Raw genomic sequence first — 15,302 nt, forward strand, 5'->3', positions numbered from 1 at the left:
ACATCACGCAAGTGGTTAAAAACCTCAACCTCGTACCCACAAGGTTTTCAGGTCAAATCCCAATCTACAGTCAAGTAGCAGATATCAGATACCAGTATCAGATATGTTTTCAAGTACAAAAAGAACTCTGCTGCGGAAATATGTATGTAAACATTGATTAGACATAAAAATCACGTTCATAAAATTTCAACAAAAAATATTTCAAATATTTCTGTATAATAGAATTTTGAAGTCAAAGTACACGTATTTTCATTTTGTAATAGCGATTTGTAATAATACAGCTTTGGGGTTGATTTCAACAAATATATACATACATATAAAAATAAAGAAGAAAAATTTTTTCGATTTTCTGACAAAGTACGTAACCAATAAATTTGATTAGCACTTAAATATTCAAAATTTTATAAATTCCTAGGAAAATTGTCTTATTGTTAATAAAATAGATCAAACTACTTTTGAGATATTATTTAAAATATAACTTACGCAAAATGTGTATTTTATAAAGCATATTAGATACGTATTTAGAAATTATAAAGATTTGCTTTATGTTTGTACAATCTAAACTAAAATCGATTCATTGTATAATCATTCTTGTTTAACTCGTTGGTTACCACGAGAAGATACTTGTCCATATCATCATTGTGATTTATCGAATATTTATTATGAAGTCTCGAGAGTCCGAGAGGTCGAATAATGCTAAAGTATCAGAGTATAACGTGTAGAGAGCTCTCCAGCGTTCGTCTTAACGAATATACGGTATAGCTGGATAGATGTATCGTGAGAATTCATCTTTTGCGCAACATTTCACTTTATAAGAGTCGGGTCATATGCTTCAGTGGATAATATGCCTTCATTCCGAACTGCGAAAACCTATTTCATACACGACTGCGGCTTATTTATAAAGTTACCATAAATTTGCACCATACATGAAGTGCCAAATACACCTAATTCAAAATACTTTATTTTATAGAAACAGGGATAAGTTTCATTTAACCAGTTAACTGTGGCGCTCCCATCGAACAGTGCGCACACTTTTGTGTCGCACTAAATTTTACTTATTTCTTAACATAAGAATATATTACAGAAGTATTAAAATAAAACGGATTAATTTAATGAAATATTATACATGACATTGTATGAAAACTAAAACTATTTTCAAAATAAACAGTAAAATATGTCAAAAAAAATTGATACGAATTTAGTAATTATCTAGTATTCTCTCGCGGTTAAATAGAGAACTTACCTTCTAATTATGATATGAACCACTCTTGAACTTTTCACAAGAAACTATATTTAATATTATTTTTCTGAGCTGAAAATGCAAATGCAGCATACCCAAAAAAGTGAGAAATACTATTTATCACATCAAAGATATAACGATTGGTTGAAATTTTGAACTAATTTCTGACTTGGTTTAAAATTCAAATTGAAGCATCCTAGTTTGCAAACGTCATTTTTCGCGCAATTATAAATATATTTAATGTAACTAATTGAAAATTGAGGTTAGTAAGTAAATTCCAATTCGTGCTGTTACGGTAGTTCACTGATCGTAATTATGTAGAACTTTCTTCAACATTAATAAAATATGTAACGTGGAGTACAGCGTTCGGATTTTCGAAGAAATATAGTAAAAGTGCGATAACTAATATTGCTCTTCCTTAATAATTGTATTTCACAAATATTTTAACTTCAGTGTCGTTCAAATTCTCACAATTATCAAAACAATAAAAAGTAATATGTGGTAATTAAGTTTTAATGAAATGTGTAAATTAAATTTGAATATACATATTTAGTAAGCATACTACGTCATGTCATTATTTGTTAATAAACTGTACAAAAATATGAATAGATCAAATCTCAATTTATATTAAATGATACATGCATGAGGAAAGTCGGATGAATTTTCATAAACTACGACTTAAAAAATATTTCTGCTCATAAGACACATGCACATAAGGAATAACGATTCGCAAAACTTGTAAATTAGAATCTTAGCACACAAATTTATAACATATTGAATTAAACAGACCGTATCAATATATTTTGTATAAGTATACCGAGCATAATTTGTATGTGACATTTTCAGCAAAAACAGTTAGTTATAAAAAAATTCACTACGGCAATGCACATTTGTTAGATTACCTTCGGACAATATACCATTGCTCTTGTTTCAAAAAGGAAAAGTGTTATTTGATCAATTCATAAACTTGATTTCAAACTTCTTATGAACGTGAATTTCGAGCTTTTATAACTAAAAAATTAGTTTTACTCGGACAAGTAAAGCAGCCATAAAAACCCATTTTTCTAAATCTAAGAAATTTCTTAACATAAATGTGAAATTCCATGCGAAAAGCATTTACAGCATTCATATAATGAATTACAGGAATTTTGTTATTAAATAAATAATGAGTTGTTTTACAGATTTGTTTTTATTAACCGCTAATTTGCAAATTAAACAAATATCACGCATGTTTATCAAGACGACGACTTTCAAATTTAATAAAAGTAAGATAAAATGTATCGGGTAAATTTATATTTTCAGGACTGTTTGCGAATATGATATTTGAGTATGATAGAACATTTTTAATTAACAACGAGTTACTTTTTTAGTTTTTTTAATACTGTGTTAAATTACGTCAAAAACAATTATTGTATAAAATAACTTACTAAAACTTACACAAAAATTATACATTGGAAAAATTAAATATAACATTGTTGTAACAGTCATTCTACATATATATGCTATGACAATTGATTTACATTTTTAATGCATTGGGTGCTAAGTTATGTCAACATTACGATTAGGCAAAAAAAATTATTTTCAAATTATCCATTCCTATTAAAACCAGATATTTCAATGAAAGCAAAAATATATATTACATCGCAATATGTTACATCAATTGTACACTGACAGTATTACATACAATGCATCATACATAATTATTAATATGCATAGATATTAATATGGGAAAATCTTATAAATTTAGTTTTAAAATATTAAACACGTAAAAACCATGTACAAAATCCCTATACTATACAAAATCTAATATTATAAATGCATATTAACATACAGTAAAAACAGCAAAGGACATAATAAAACGTTTTAAAAAATATATACGTAAAACATTAATATAATGTTTGATATAATATTATAAAAATGTTATATATAAAGTTGTTCCAGAATGAAAATATTTATTTTATTTTTTTTTCCTTCCACAACGTCTCCATATGCAAGAGGTTTACAAAACACCGCTTGTGGAGACTTCTTCACATCAAGAATCTATTCTCGTATATCGGTGCCTGGAAATATGCTGGTCGCCAATGCGCCTACGATTTACCAACAAAAGGATTGTGGCCAGCATAGTGACAATCACAACAGCGCCTGCTACTACGCCAATCGCTGCAAATAAATCAGCGTTGTCTCCTTCTACACCGACGAGGCCCAACAGGCGCGTCGAAGTACTGCATTCGCGGTCCCAATCCAAAGGCAAGAGGTGCGCATATGATCTCAAAGCTTTATCAAGGGGGCATGTATCGCCGCACAGCTCCAATTTCAACTGATTTGTTACCCCGTCAGCGCGGTAATACAATTCGACGAAGTACTCGCCGGCTCGTTTCCTCAATTCTAACATTACACATGCAGTATACGGCGGATTATGTGGCTTAAAGGCACCCAATGTGTTCAGCACGTTGGCAACCGTAGTGTCGTGGGCGCTGTAGATCCAGAGCGATCGGTTTGGCGCCAGCTTTCCGTGGATTTTGTCTTTAAAACGAAGGAATATCTCTTTGAGGAGTGGACCAGTCTTTAATCTCTTAAGTAAATCAGTTCGAGTGTACGACATAAAACTCAAAGTAGAAAGGTTAATCATTTTGTCTGGGTATAATTGTGCGTCCAGTCAGGGAGTGTTTTATTGTACAATCTTCAATGAAGAGGCAGTTGTATATGCGTTCGACATGTTCGTATCAGTTTTTTATTGTACAATTTCAATGAAGCAGTTGTATGACGATCACCTTCGATTATTGATAAGACGTCCATTTGAGTTGTCAAGTATTTGTACAATTCAGCATTCTCAGCATCAATTTTTCTGTATTCAGGACTATGTAACAGGCGATCTAACTCGTCATCATAAGCGGCACAATATTTTTTGGATGCCAACACACTATCGAGCTTTTCAGGCACGGTGTGAACAGGTATAGGTTGCCATGGCAAATCTTTTTTCCAAACTTGATCCCCAACAGGTGGATATAAACCTGCCAAATTTGACATAGCAGACATAAGCGTGCGATCGACGTCTGTGGAACGCACGAATACCTCTTCACGGTTGTAATGATCCGATATCAAACCATCATAGCGCGCTCGAAGATATTTTCCAAGTTCGAAATGTTGTTGTTTTCCTATGTTCGTTAATTGTCCCCATCCCGTTGACCCAAAATTTAGGGTCGTTCCAAGGATCTGTAGGATATGGATCAATTGGCGTTCTGTCCCCGTGACGATAAATTACATGTGCAAAAATTAATTCACCATTGTCTTTGCTTCTTTTGGCGGCAGAACACTCATAACTCAGCACTAATATTACAACAACCACAAACGGCTTAATCGTATTCATTTTGATTTAAATCTGATAGTTTTTATAACAAGACTATTGTCAGGAACCACAATTAAACAAAGTGTCAATCTGTGTATCACTGTTATGTTACTGCAGCGAGCTGCGAATACGTTTAAACTGACTCGAATCCCGCCAGCTGAAATACAGAGATAAAAGCCAGCTAATATACTTTGATAACACAGATATCGAACATGAGATGACTAGTCAGAAAGCACATTAGTTCAGCATTAATACACACCATTCATGGCTTTATATGAAATACTACACGCAGAAAAATTCTATATGCCCCTATAAATGACTAACAAAATATTATTAACCCTCAATACTTATCTCTTTCTATTTCTGAAAATCGTATGCGGAGACAGCGAATATCAAACTGTATTGCGGCATTCTCAGAAAAAATTACAATACTGCATACAAAATCCACTACCGATAATTGAAATAAAGTCAATACTGCTACAGCAAATTTGAGAAAAATATATATCACAAAAATTTATACATAATTTAATAATACCTGCCTAGACTACTACTTTCTCAAAACTAAGTAACTAATATTCATGGTATATTATAAGTAAAAAAACAAATACGAACTATATATAGTTTTTACAATACTGTTCAAATATAGTTTTATCAATTGCTGCAATTGCATTTAAAATTAATAATAGTAAATTTCAATATCCCAAAGTTTGAGAAATATAAAAAAGTAGTGAGTCATATTCTGCCAGAAATTGAACAAATACAGATAAAAATCTTATTTGTTGGTTTCAAATTGTATGTTTGCATGTGACATTTGACCATTGTATATTTGTGCATGAGATGAAAAAGTGTATGCTATTTATGTAGACAGATTACATTCATCGGACAAAACAAATAAAAATCATGTTTAAATTGCATGAATTTAATGGACCCTGGTCACCATCATACTTATTGATATTGTATTGAGAAGGTCGTGATTATGATTGCATTAATGAATCATGATGTGTTTGTTCGCACTCTGAAAACGCAGAGTGCATGCAAATACAAATTGTTCCAGATAATTGTACCCACCAACGCAAGTTATATAATTAGTATATGTAAATTATTGATACAATTCAAACAAATATACTTGAGAAAGATATACGAAAAACAGATGCGTGCAAAGAACGAATTTAGTTTTTGTATCTTATTTTCTAATTATAGTTGTATGCATATCTAACATAACTAACGGTGGCATTATTTATCGTAAAGTCTTGAAATAGTTTTAATTTAATAATAAAATTTTGAATCAATCGCTAATAAATTAAAGTTTTTCTGTTCATATAATATGAAAAAAAAATCACAGAATATTAATATAAATCAAGTACCAGGTACTAAGTAGTTGTAATATAATAAATATTAATGTAATAATGATGAGGGATCCTGTGAGTATAAATATTTATTTATTAATGATAATAATTACCAATTTTGTATTTCTTAATCATGTGATATTCTCTTAAGTGTTTTAAATCGGTTTCTCTTTATATTTGATATGAAAGTATACGTTTTTAAATCGCATTTACCGCAAAAAAAGTAACTTAGTGATCGTCTCAAATATTTTCTATTATATTGTTAATAAATAATCAGCACATAAAACTAATGCATAAGTAAAACTAAAATATAATTACGAAGTCATAAAATAGGAAATAATACATGCTCATGGCGTATACAAAAATTAGATCAAATAAAAAGTTAAAAAGAAAAAAAATAAAAGGTTAAACAATAAATATGTCAAAATAGAAATACATTATTTATATGTTAAAAAAAACTATATCTTGATTCCACTTATTGATTTGAATTGGCCGCAATAACTTCAACAACCCAAATTCTTCATATAATTTGAAATTTTTAGAACAACTGGCTTAAAGTTTAGAAAAAGATCATATTTTGAAAAATCGTAGACGCAAGGTTATGTGGAATCATCAGGTAGTAATGTTTCACCATTTTGCAACGTTGCATTTTCTTCAAGCTTTTGTGACGCGAATGCATTTATCTGTCACGGATTTACCGAGATGTTTGTAAATGTTGCGAAGGATACTGTTGAATGATAGGTAAAATTATTGTGGCAAGTACAATGTCGTTTCTAGTACTTGAATAATACTATCTTATGAATAGTTTTTATAAATAGAACAAACAAAATAAAGCTCATGAAAAATAGAAAATTGTCGATGATAACGTAATTATTTTTTTAAATAAAAGTCCGACAGAGAAGTTTATCGAAATTATAATGCGATTGGATTCCAATGGCAATAGCGCAAAGCTTTTGAAATTAAAATAAATTTTCAATAAAAATATGTGCTATATATAATCCACTTTTTGGTTACCTTAAATATAAATCATATTTAAGATTAAGATAAGATCATATTTAAAATAGTTAATTTTGATATATATATATAGTATATCTATATATGGAATTTTGTCGATCAAATTTATTTATGGAACAATCATATGTCCAAAATAGAAAGGTTGATATATTTATGAAAGGTTTTATATATTATATTATATATATATATAATATATATATATATATATATATTATAATATATAACATTAGGGTGGTTCTTATATGGGCATTTTCAAATTTCCTGGCTCCCAGAGCTTAAATGGTTCAATTGATAAAAACAATTCTCTGAAATTTATTCTCTTCATTTGTCTTTTAATATACCAATAATCAAAGTTTTTTTAGCAATTTTCAAAATTTTTGCATAGCTATTTTTAATAAAAACTGACACAATTTGTACTTTATCATTGCGCTAAGTTATAGCTAAAAATTTCAGAGAATTTTATTTTTTATTATTTCCATACGAAGTTTGATTGAATTGATTTTTTGGGAGAAAGGAAATTCGAAAATGTATATTAAGGACCACGCTTATATATATATATATATATATATATTATATATATATATATATATATATATAAAGAACCTTTACAATAAATATATCAACCTTTCTATTTTGACATATTTATTGTTCCATAAGGTTCAATTTTTGGTGCCTGATTAAGTAGTAGAGATATCCATTTTCACTAGAAACATAAAATGTATTTCCAAATAAAAATACACTTTTTGGGCGTTGTTGTGAGAAGAAAAACTAAGCAAGTCAAAAGTGTTAATTTGAAGTATGTAATAACATAATCATCACTAGAAAGGACTATCATTGGGTCGCCTTCTAATTAACCTGTTTAAAACTACCAATAGTAATATTTAGTAATCGTTACTAAATGCCCTCATGAAATAGACAAATAGTGATTCATAAGATAATATGAAAAAACATGAAAAGCCATAAATGCAGCAAAAATAGAGTAGAAGATTTCTAGTACAAATAGTATTAAGTAACTAATAGTATTAAGATAATAGATAATAGAATGATTAACATAATAGCATTTTATAGTAGTACTATAAATAGTAGTAATTATGAAACAAATTGGACAATGTTTTGTCTTCGCATTAGCTGTAATTAAAATAAGAAAAAAATCATTAGATAAAATATTAAACATAAAATGTCAGTATGCCGAGTGATATTGTAATCAGCCTTGGGGATATAGACGCCAAAATGATACCAAACCTGTTGCCGTCGCTGGTTTTACGCAATTTAAAATAGTGAAAGTATATATGTCAATAATTTAAATTTTATAACTTTCATATGCATCAATATATATTTATAAATGTTGAAGTCGTAATATTTTAAGAAATCTGCAAAAACATTCCTCGCAATTAGAGATTAAAAAATAAATCGATTTAAGCATGCCTATCTATATGAACAATGCGAATCCATACGCATGAGGTAAGTTAGAGATTGAACAGAGTTGCAAAGCTCTAAAACCATCGAATATTTTTACAAATACAAGTTTTGACTTCTGTACAAAATATAGAGTTATCAATATTAATAACTACAATACCTAGATATTTTTTTTATTAAAAAAGCAAAAATAATGTTGAACTACTAAAACTAGAAGATTATATCGTGCAAATGGTTTACTAAGAACGGTCAGAGAAAAACCAGGTCAGGGATTGCACCTCGCATTCATCAGTGTTGGGTTACGTGTTTGCTAACGATAGCAAATAATTATGTATATTGAAGTCCATGATAGTAGCACCCCTAGAGAGAATCTACAAAGATCTCGATTGCCGATTATTCTCGCATTTATATCATTATTCCCTACTGTTTATATTATTATTTGTACATGTTTATAAAAAAAGAACTAGTAGAAACTAATTGAAGTCAACGAAGAAATGCTAATATAAATAATACCTTATAAAATTTCAGTTACTCAAATGTATCTACAGAATTTAGAATTTTGATATTAGATTTTAGAATTTTGATATTAGATTTCACAACTTTGGATATTCGTACCTAATAATTAAATAATATCTTATTCCCTAAAACTAAAGTAATCATACGTCTCGGCATTTCCCGGATTTATACCTTGTCCCGGGTTTTTCTAAAAGCAATATTAGTCCCAGATTTAAATCTTTTATCCCGGGTTGTCCCGGGTTGTCCCAGGTTTTAAAGAAAGTGTAGGTTTAACTTAAATCTCCCCAATTACAAGATAATAAAATTACAAATACCCACCAAATGTCTGATAATAATATATATTATATTGCAAGACAACGAGTCTGCTTATATCAATTAATACATTATGAAGTGAAAAATTGCTGAATTCAAAATTCCGAAGACGGGTTCAAATAGCCTCTCACTTTAGTAAATTTGAACATTTACTTTCAAATCACGAAAATTAACAAATAAAATTATGAAAATGAACGAACAAGTGATAATTTTTCATGTTTATTATGAAGAAAATTGAATAGAATAATATACAAAACTCAAAAAAGAAAAAAACAGATCGAAAAACATGAGATTTAGTATAACATCATAGATGAAAGAAGAGTATGAAAAGAAAAGAGATAATATAATCCAATAATAGAGTTCTTACTAAAAGTCTGCAATTTTCATTTAAAATCCAATTAATAAAAACTGTTTTTATATTTCATTTTAAAATCATAGTTAAGTTATTTAGCATGACGACCCAAAAGCCGTCTAGGTTTTGACTTAAATGATCATATTACTAAAATGGATAATATTTAAATAACTAATAATTCCAAATAAAAAAAAAACATACAAGCAAATCTATGCTAGCCATTAAAATATCAGCGCGATAAATCAAAGACTGATATCGCTTGCGTTATGACTAAAATAGAATATGTCAAAAAATTGGAAAAATAAAATATATAGACGTGGTTGTATGAATAACAGTACGAGAAAATGCAGAAATATGTTTGCCGCTTAAAATATCGATAGAAATATAAACGCGATCTCGTCTGAATATTATTGAATAACATATTACATTTGAAATTCAAATTGAAAGTGAATTATTTATGTAAAATAGGTTTAAAACGGTAGGACTTGAAATCACTATTCTACAAAGAAGTTACGATTGAATTTATAAATAGGAAAAATATCTTTAAATTGCATTTTTTTGTATATTTTTACAATATTTATTTGAAAAGCAATCAGAATTTAAGAGTCCGAAGAACTATTGTGATGATGCTTCCTTAGAGGTTGGCCTATCTCTATTTGGCATATTTTATTAAAATTGCTGCAATGAAAAAACTAAATATAAATGATATGTGACACACTTAGCAAAGAAATTGATTATTTTTGAGTGGTTGCGTCATTACAGAATATTTCCATAAAATATACAAATTATAGCTTTTATTTATCTTGATAGCAACACGCGAAGAAATGATGAACGCGCAAGTGTATCGGCGAATGCACTTCTAACTCTTCATGAATAATTGAGAATTCTCTTTAAATCTGCGAGGAAAACATTGCGGAATATATTTTCTTCGAGTTACGCAGTCGCACAGGAGCATAACAATAGATGAAAGAAAAACAATCCAATTACGATAGTTTCACTAGATAAATACAAAAAACTTTGTTGCACTTCTTATACAATCAGCATAGTTTAAACGTAATCTTTTCAAGTTTATTTACTTAACACTAGAAAGACGGACGCAGTCATTTTGACTGTTTTCCATTTTCAAACATAAAAATAACTATGTATTTGAAGTCGCAGCTTCGTGAAATTTTCTGACTTTTTATACAACATATAAATGCGTAGATAAATCGTATTATTTGCCTTATCTCACTTTTATTTTCAATATTCTTACATGTTATGCCTGCATGGACGGAAAACAGTCATTTTGACTGCTATAGAAATTTTACATTACAAACGGCTTTGTTATTTTATTGCAAATCGTTATCTCGCGTGGATTCATCTCCAATGAGCGATAATGCATTTGTTATATAAAAATAACCGAATTTTGGTAAGTATTGACATTAGACCGGTCTTTTTCACGTAGTACTTTCAGTATAACGCGTCGTTCAGTTGACTTTTTAGAACTTATAAATAAAATGTCGAAGAGAAGTGAATTATTGCAAAAGCTACAAACATAAGTGAAGAGTGTTCCGACATAGAATCAAATGCAGAAAATTGGGCACAATAATCTGAAGATGAATCGGATTATATTCCACGTGAATCATCTGATTCTGAGGGTAGCGATGAAGGTGATCACTACTGATGAAAATGAAAGTGCTATCAGTGTATGCAGGAGGGTGCTAAAAGGCTCAGAAACTGATGAAAGAATTCAAGAAACGGAAACAGCTGTCGATGGTACTGCATGGACAAAAATTGCCGAAGGTGGTACTTCAGGAAGGTCATCATCTAATTGTGTTTTCAAGGGTATGAAAGGGCCAACAAGCTATGCAAAAAGAATATTATTACAGGTGATCTTGTCAGTGCATTTTCGTTGATAATAGATAATTATATCATCAAACACATAAAACAGTGCACAGAAGAAGAAGGCAGTCGAATTTTGGGGTACGATTAGACAAATCGTTACCGGAAATACGTGCATTTATTGGAATTTTATATGCTCGTGGGGCCTATGAGGCAAAAAAATTGAAAACTTATTTATGGTCAGCAAAGAAGACATGGCAGATCAAAGGTAAAGAAAATATACCGTGAAATCCAGTTCCAATCCAGTAGATGATCCCTGCAATTTTTTTTCAATATTTTGGATTTGGCTGCGATAAATGCCTGGATTCTTTACAAGGAAGCGACAGGAATAAAAATCCAAAGAAAACAAATCCTTAGAGAACAGTTTTTGTTTGAATTGGCAGAACAGCTTTCCGCGGACTACACGACATCAACACAAAAAAAATCAAAGGAAAATGATGACCCACAGACATCTTGCAAATACCAATAGTAATAAAAGAAAATTTTGCCAAATAAGACTTTGTAATAATAATAAAACTAATAATACCTGTCAAAGTTGCAACAAACATGTTTGCGGAAAATGTACTCATAAAAAGATCTCAAATTATATTTGCATGAATTGTAAAAATAATGAATTTTTTTTCAGATGGACTATTTTTTTATTTTTAGCACTCATAGATAATTTGTATAAATGTAAATAGTACATGAAATAATAAAAATTAATTTTAAACAAATTTCTAAACGCATTATTTATTTTTTTCACGGCGCAGTCATTTTGACTGTTTTCAGGCAATGTAGGTATACTCAATTCGTCCGTCTTTCTAGTGTTAAAAATAAAATCAGAATATTTTCATTGATAATTCATGTAAAAATAATGAGAAAATAAAATAGACTACATAACAAGTTTAACTCGTACATAAATAATAGTAATTACATATTAATGATTTGATTAATAAAAGAGCATTGTAATGTGAAAAACGGATTGCAAACCCCAATAAATTTGCAATACTTTAACGCTGGCGTTTTGCATTCCTTGAACACTTTGCCCTCGAATTAAATTTGCAGATGGGTATCGTACTGCTCAGAATTAATTTCTGTCGATAGGGCAGCAGAAATACATAACACGCAAGTTTTGGATATTGTGTGAAATTTAAATATATCTTATTTCAAATACACTTAAATCTAGTAAGATGTTTTTGTATAAAAGTTATGTTTTATAATTACTGCATGCTGCATTAATGCATGTATGTTGTGGTGGCTGAAAGCAGAAATACGAGCGAAAAGATAAAAGAGTAGTAGACAAACGAGAACAAAGGGTTAATTTTTCATAAGTTATTGATGTAATCCATTGCCATAGTTTTATTCTGCCCTATTATTGAAATTGAATATATAAAACAAGAGCATAACCAATTTAAAGTAAGTTTTTTAAATATCGGTAGCATAGCCGTAATAGCAATGTGCTCGACTGGCATGTGTCAAGGTACCCAACTTTGTACAAAAAAACTGAATACTAAATATGCTAATTTAATCCTTTCCACTCGGATGCCGCCGCTCCGGCGTCAAAATTTATATAAATCTCGGAATTCGCGAGTAGAAAGGGTTAATATACTTCTAGTTATTATAAATATCGAAACACATTTAAATTCAAGATCATCGTAACAAAAATTTGAAGGTGAAATATTGAAAGACTTGCAAAAAAATTAATATAGAACATTGAATCGAATAGGATATAAAAGAATAAAAAAATAAGTGTTTAAATTAGCAATGTACTAATACTAATGTAATAATGTAAGTGGAATATTATCTATGTAGTAAGTTGTTAAATGGCTTACTGATTAAGTGTCATATTTTTTTTTGTCAATAAATAATTTATCTAAGTTTTATAATACTAAAGTAAAGTAAAATAAGTAAATAATAAATAATTGTGCCGATTCGGGAATTTGACTGTTTTGTATTTTTTAATACATTAAGAGCAACCCTGTGCAAAGCCATAGAAGCCATACACATTGAGCCCATTCGATCAATACCAGGTGTTTTGATAACAGCTGGTAGATAAACGTAACGACTGATAAGATATGTGATGCTATGCGCCGCCCATGCCACCATAAACATTATTTTTGCCACATTAGAAGTAGATATATAACGCACATCTAATCGTAAGCAAAAACTATATTAATACGATTTAATTTCGATTTAGCTAATTCACATCATTTGTATAACTAAATTATAAAATAAGAACTTTATGACAAGGTGTTACTATAAAAGATTATTCAAAGTAGTAATTAAAATTCACTATTTCAATAAGAATCAAAACATAGGTATTAGCAAATTTCCGCAACATTAAATTTTAAGATATATATATAAACAGCAATATAACTTCCTCCGCAATTGTCACAAAATTTTCGGCACGTAATTCAATATCATAAATTAATAACAAATAAAACAGGTATTTAGTTCACTGCCACTCTAAGGACATTGTGTTTAGCGAGCGTGAAATGCTTGTCACAAATATTTCAAACAATGTATGTAACATTAGATGCGGCTACTACGTTTTCCCATTTCATTACCTGGCCGTGACAATACAATATGGTATTTTATTATTTGAATCGTATTAATGAAAACGTTTTCAGTAAGAAAAATAACATTACAGTTCATACCTATACCGCACAAAATATTTATTACGGATATGTGAAATCAGATGCATATCCGTGTCGATTATAAATGAGTTGTTTGTTATGAACATTTGCACTTTTAAAATGCGCATTTTAAATGCCGTTTTAACATTTGATGTTATGAATGTCATGTTAGTATGTCATTATATATTCAATTCAATTTTGGATATACGTATACTTGTTAGTGTACAATTTTAACTGAAAAATCTACTAGATTCTCAATATTATATTCACTCAATGCTCACTACATGCAATAAAGTGTACTTACTTAGCAGAGAAAATTCATATGCGGTTATCTTTTATGAAATACTATAAATATTTGCAGTAGGAATTATTTGAATTTTATTACATTGCATGCAAATAACGTTGATCCAATAAAATTTATATACTAGAAACATAGGAAAGAAACACAACTAGAACTGAATTGCTTAAGTTTTTTAAGCTCATTGCTAGTAACAGTTTAAAAAAATTTCATATTCATAAGTTATGCTAATACATAATAGAAGCTGTGTTAAATAGACTTATGCAAACTAAAACAAAAACAATATGCAAATTATTATTATCAGTAGTAAAATTGTCTCCTAAAAATATAATTATGTGATATTAAATTTAAAAATATAATATTGGTCAACTGCGTATGAATTTTCCTTCGTTTTATGTATAAAATGCACAAAGATGAACAGTCAAAAAATAAGATCATAACAATTCTACGAACCTGAGAGCAAGTTAGGAACAAGGCAAGACCGACAAAAACTCCAGCAATTCCCTGTGCGGTTTTTGTCTGCAGGAAAAGTCCGTCGCCTAATGCATGAACAGCAATAGGATGAGCAGGTAAAACTGTGCTGCCGCTGGTCGACGCGTTGCTGCCGGTCAATGCTGATGCAACCAGCGCTGGCTCAGAAGTCGACGGCGTAGTACTAGTAACGGACATTCTATAAGAAAACACAATAGCAATTAGATACGATTACCAATATCAATAATGAGTTTCAATCTCAAATCATGTTACCAACAAACGCAAAACTTTCAGTTTTAATGATGATAGAACTTTAGATTATGCAACAGATTTAAAACGAAATAAAAAAGCTTTTAACGAAAAACAGTGTATTACATATGCGGCGAACATGGCTATAATGGCAATGTGCCCGACTCGTACAAAAGAGTTCTCGAGATCGAATTTCGGTACTTCGTATAAAAAAGCTGATTGAGACAACTAAATATTGTAAAACGT

General features: G+C 29.7%; 1 protein-coding gene across 1 annotated transcript in view; it reads right to left on the reverse strand.

Moving 5' to 3' along the window:
* LOC113381868 (transmembrane protein 184B-like) overlaps positions 1 to 15,005 on the reverse strand; it is a 31,411-nt gene extending 16,406 nt beyond the window's left edge. Inside the window, exon 1 of the mRNA XM_026620528.1 lies at positions 14,790 to 15,005. Coding sequence (XP_026476313.1) covers positions 14,790 to 15,005 — 216 coding nt within the window. The remainder of the gene's footprint in view (positions 1 to 14,789) is intronic.
* Between the last annotated feature and the right edge of the window lie 297 nt (positions 15,006 to 15,302).

This window comes from Ctenocephalides felis, unplaced genomic scaffold (assembly GCF_003426905.1).
Source record: "Ctenocephalides felis isolate EL2017-DRISC unplaced genomic scaffold, ASM342690v1 CF-g0.4_SCAFFOLD_03147, whole genome shotgun sequence".
In the NCBI taxonomy this organism is placed as follows: domain Eukaryota; kingdom Metazoa; phylum Arthropoda; class Insecta; order Siphonaptera; family Pulicidae; genus Ctenocephalides; species Ctenocephalides felis.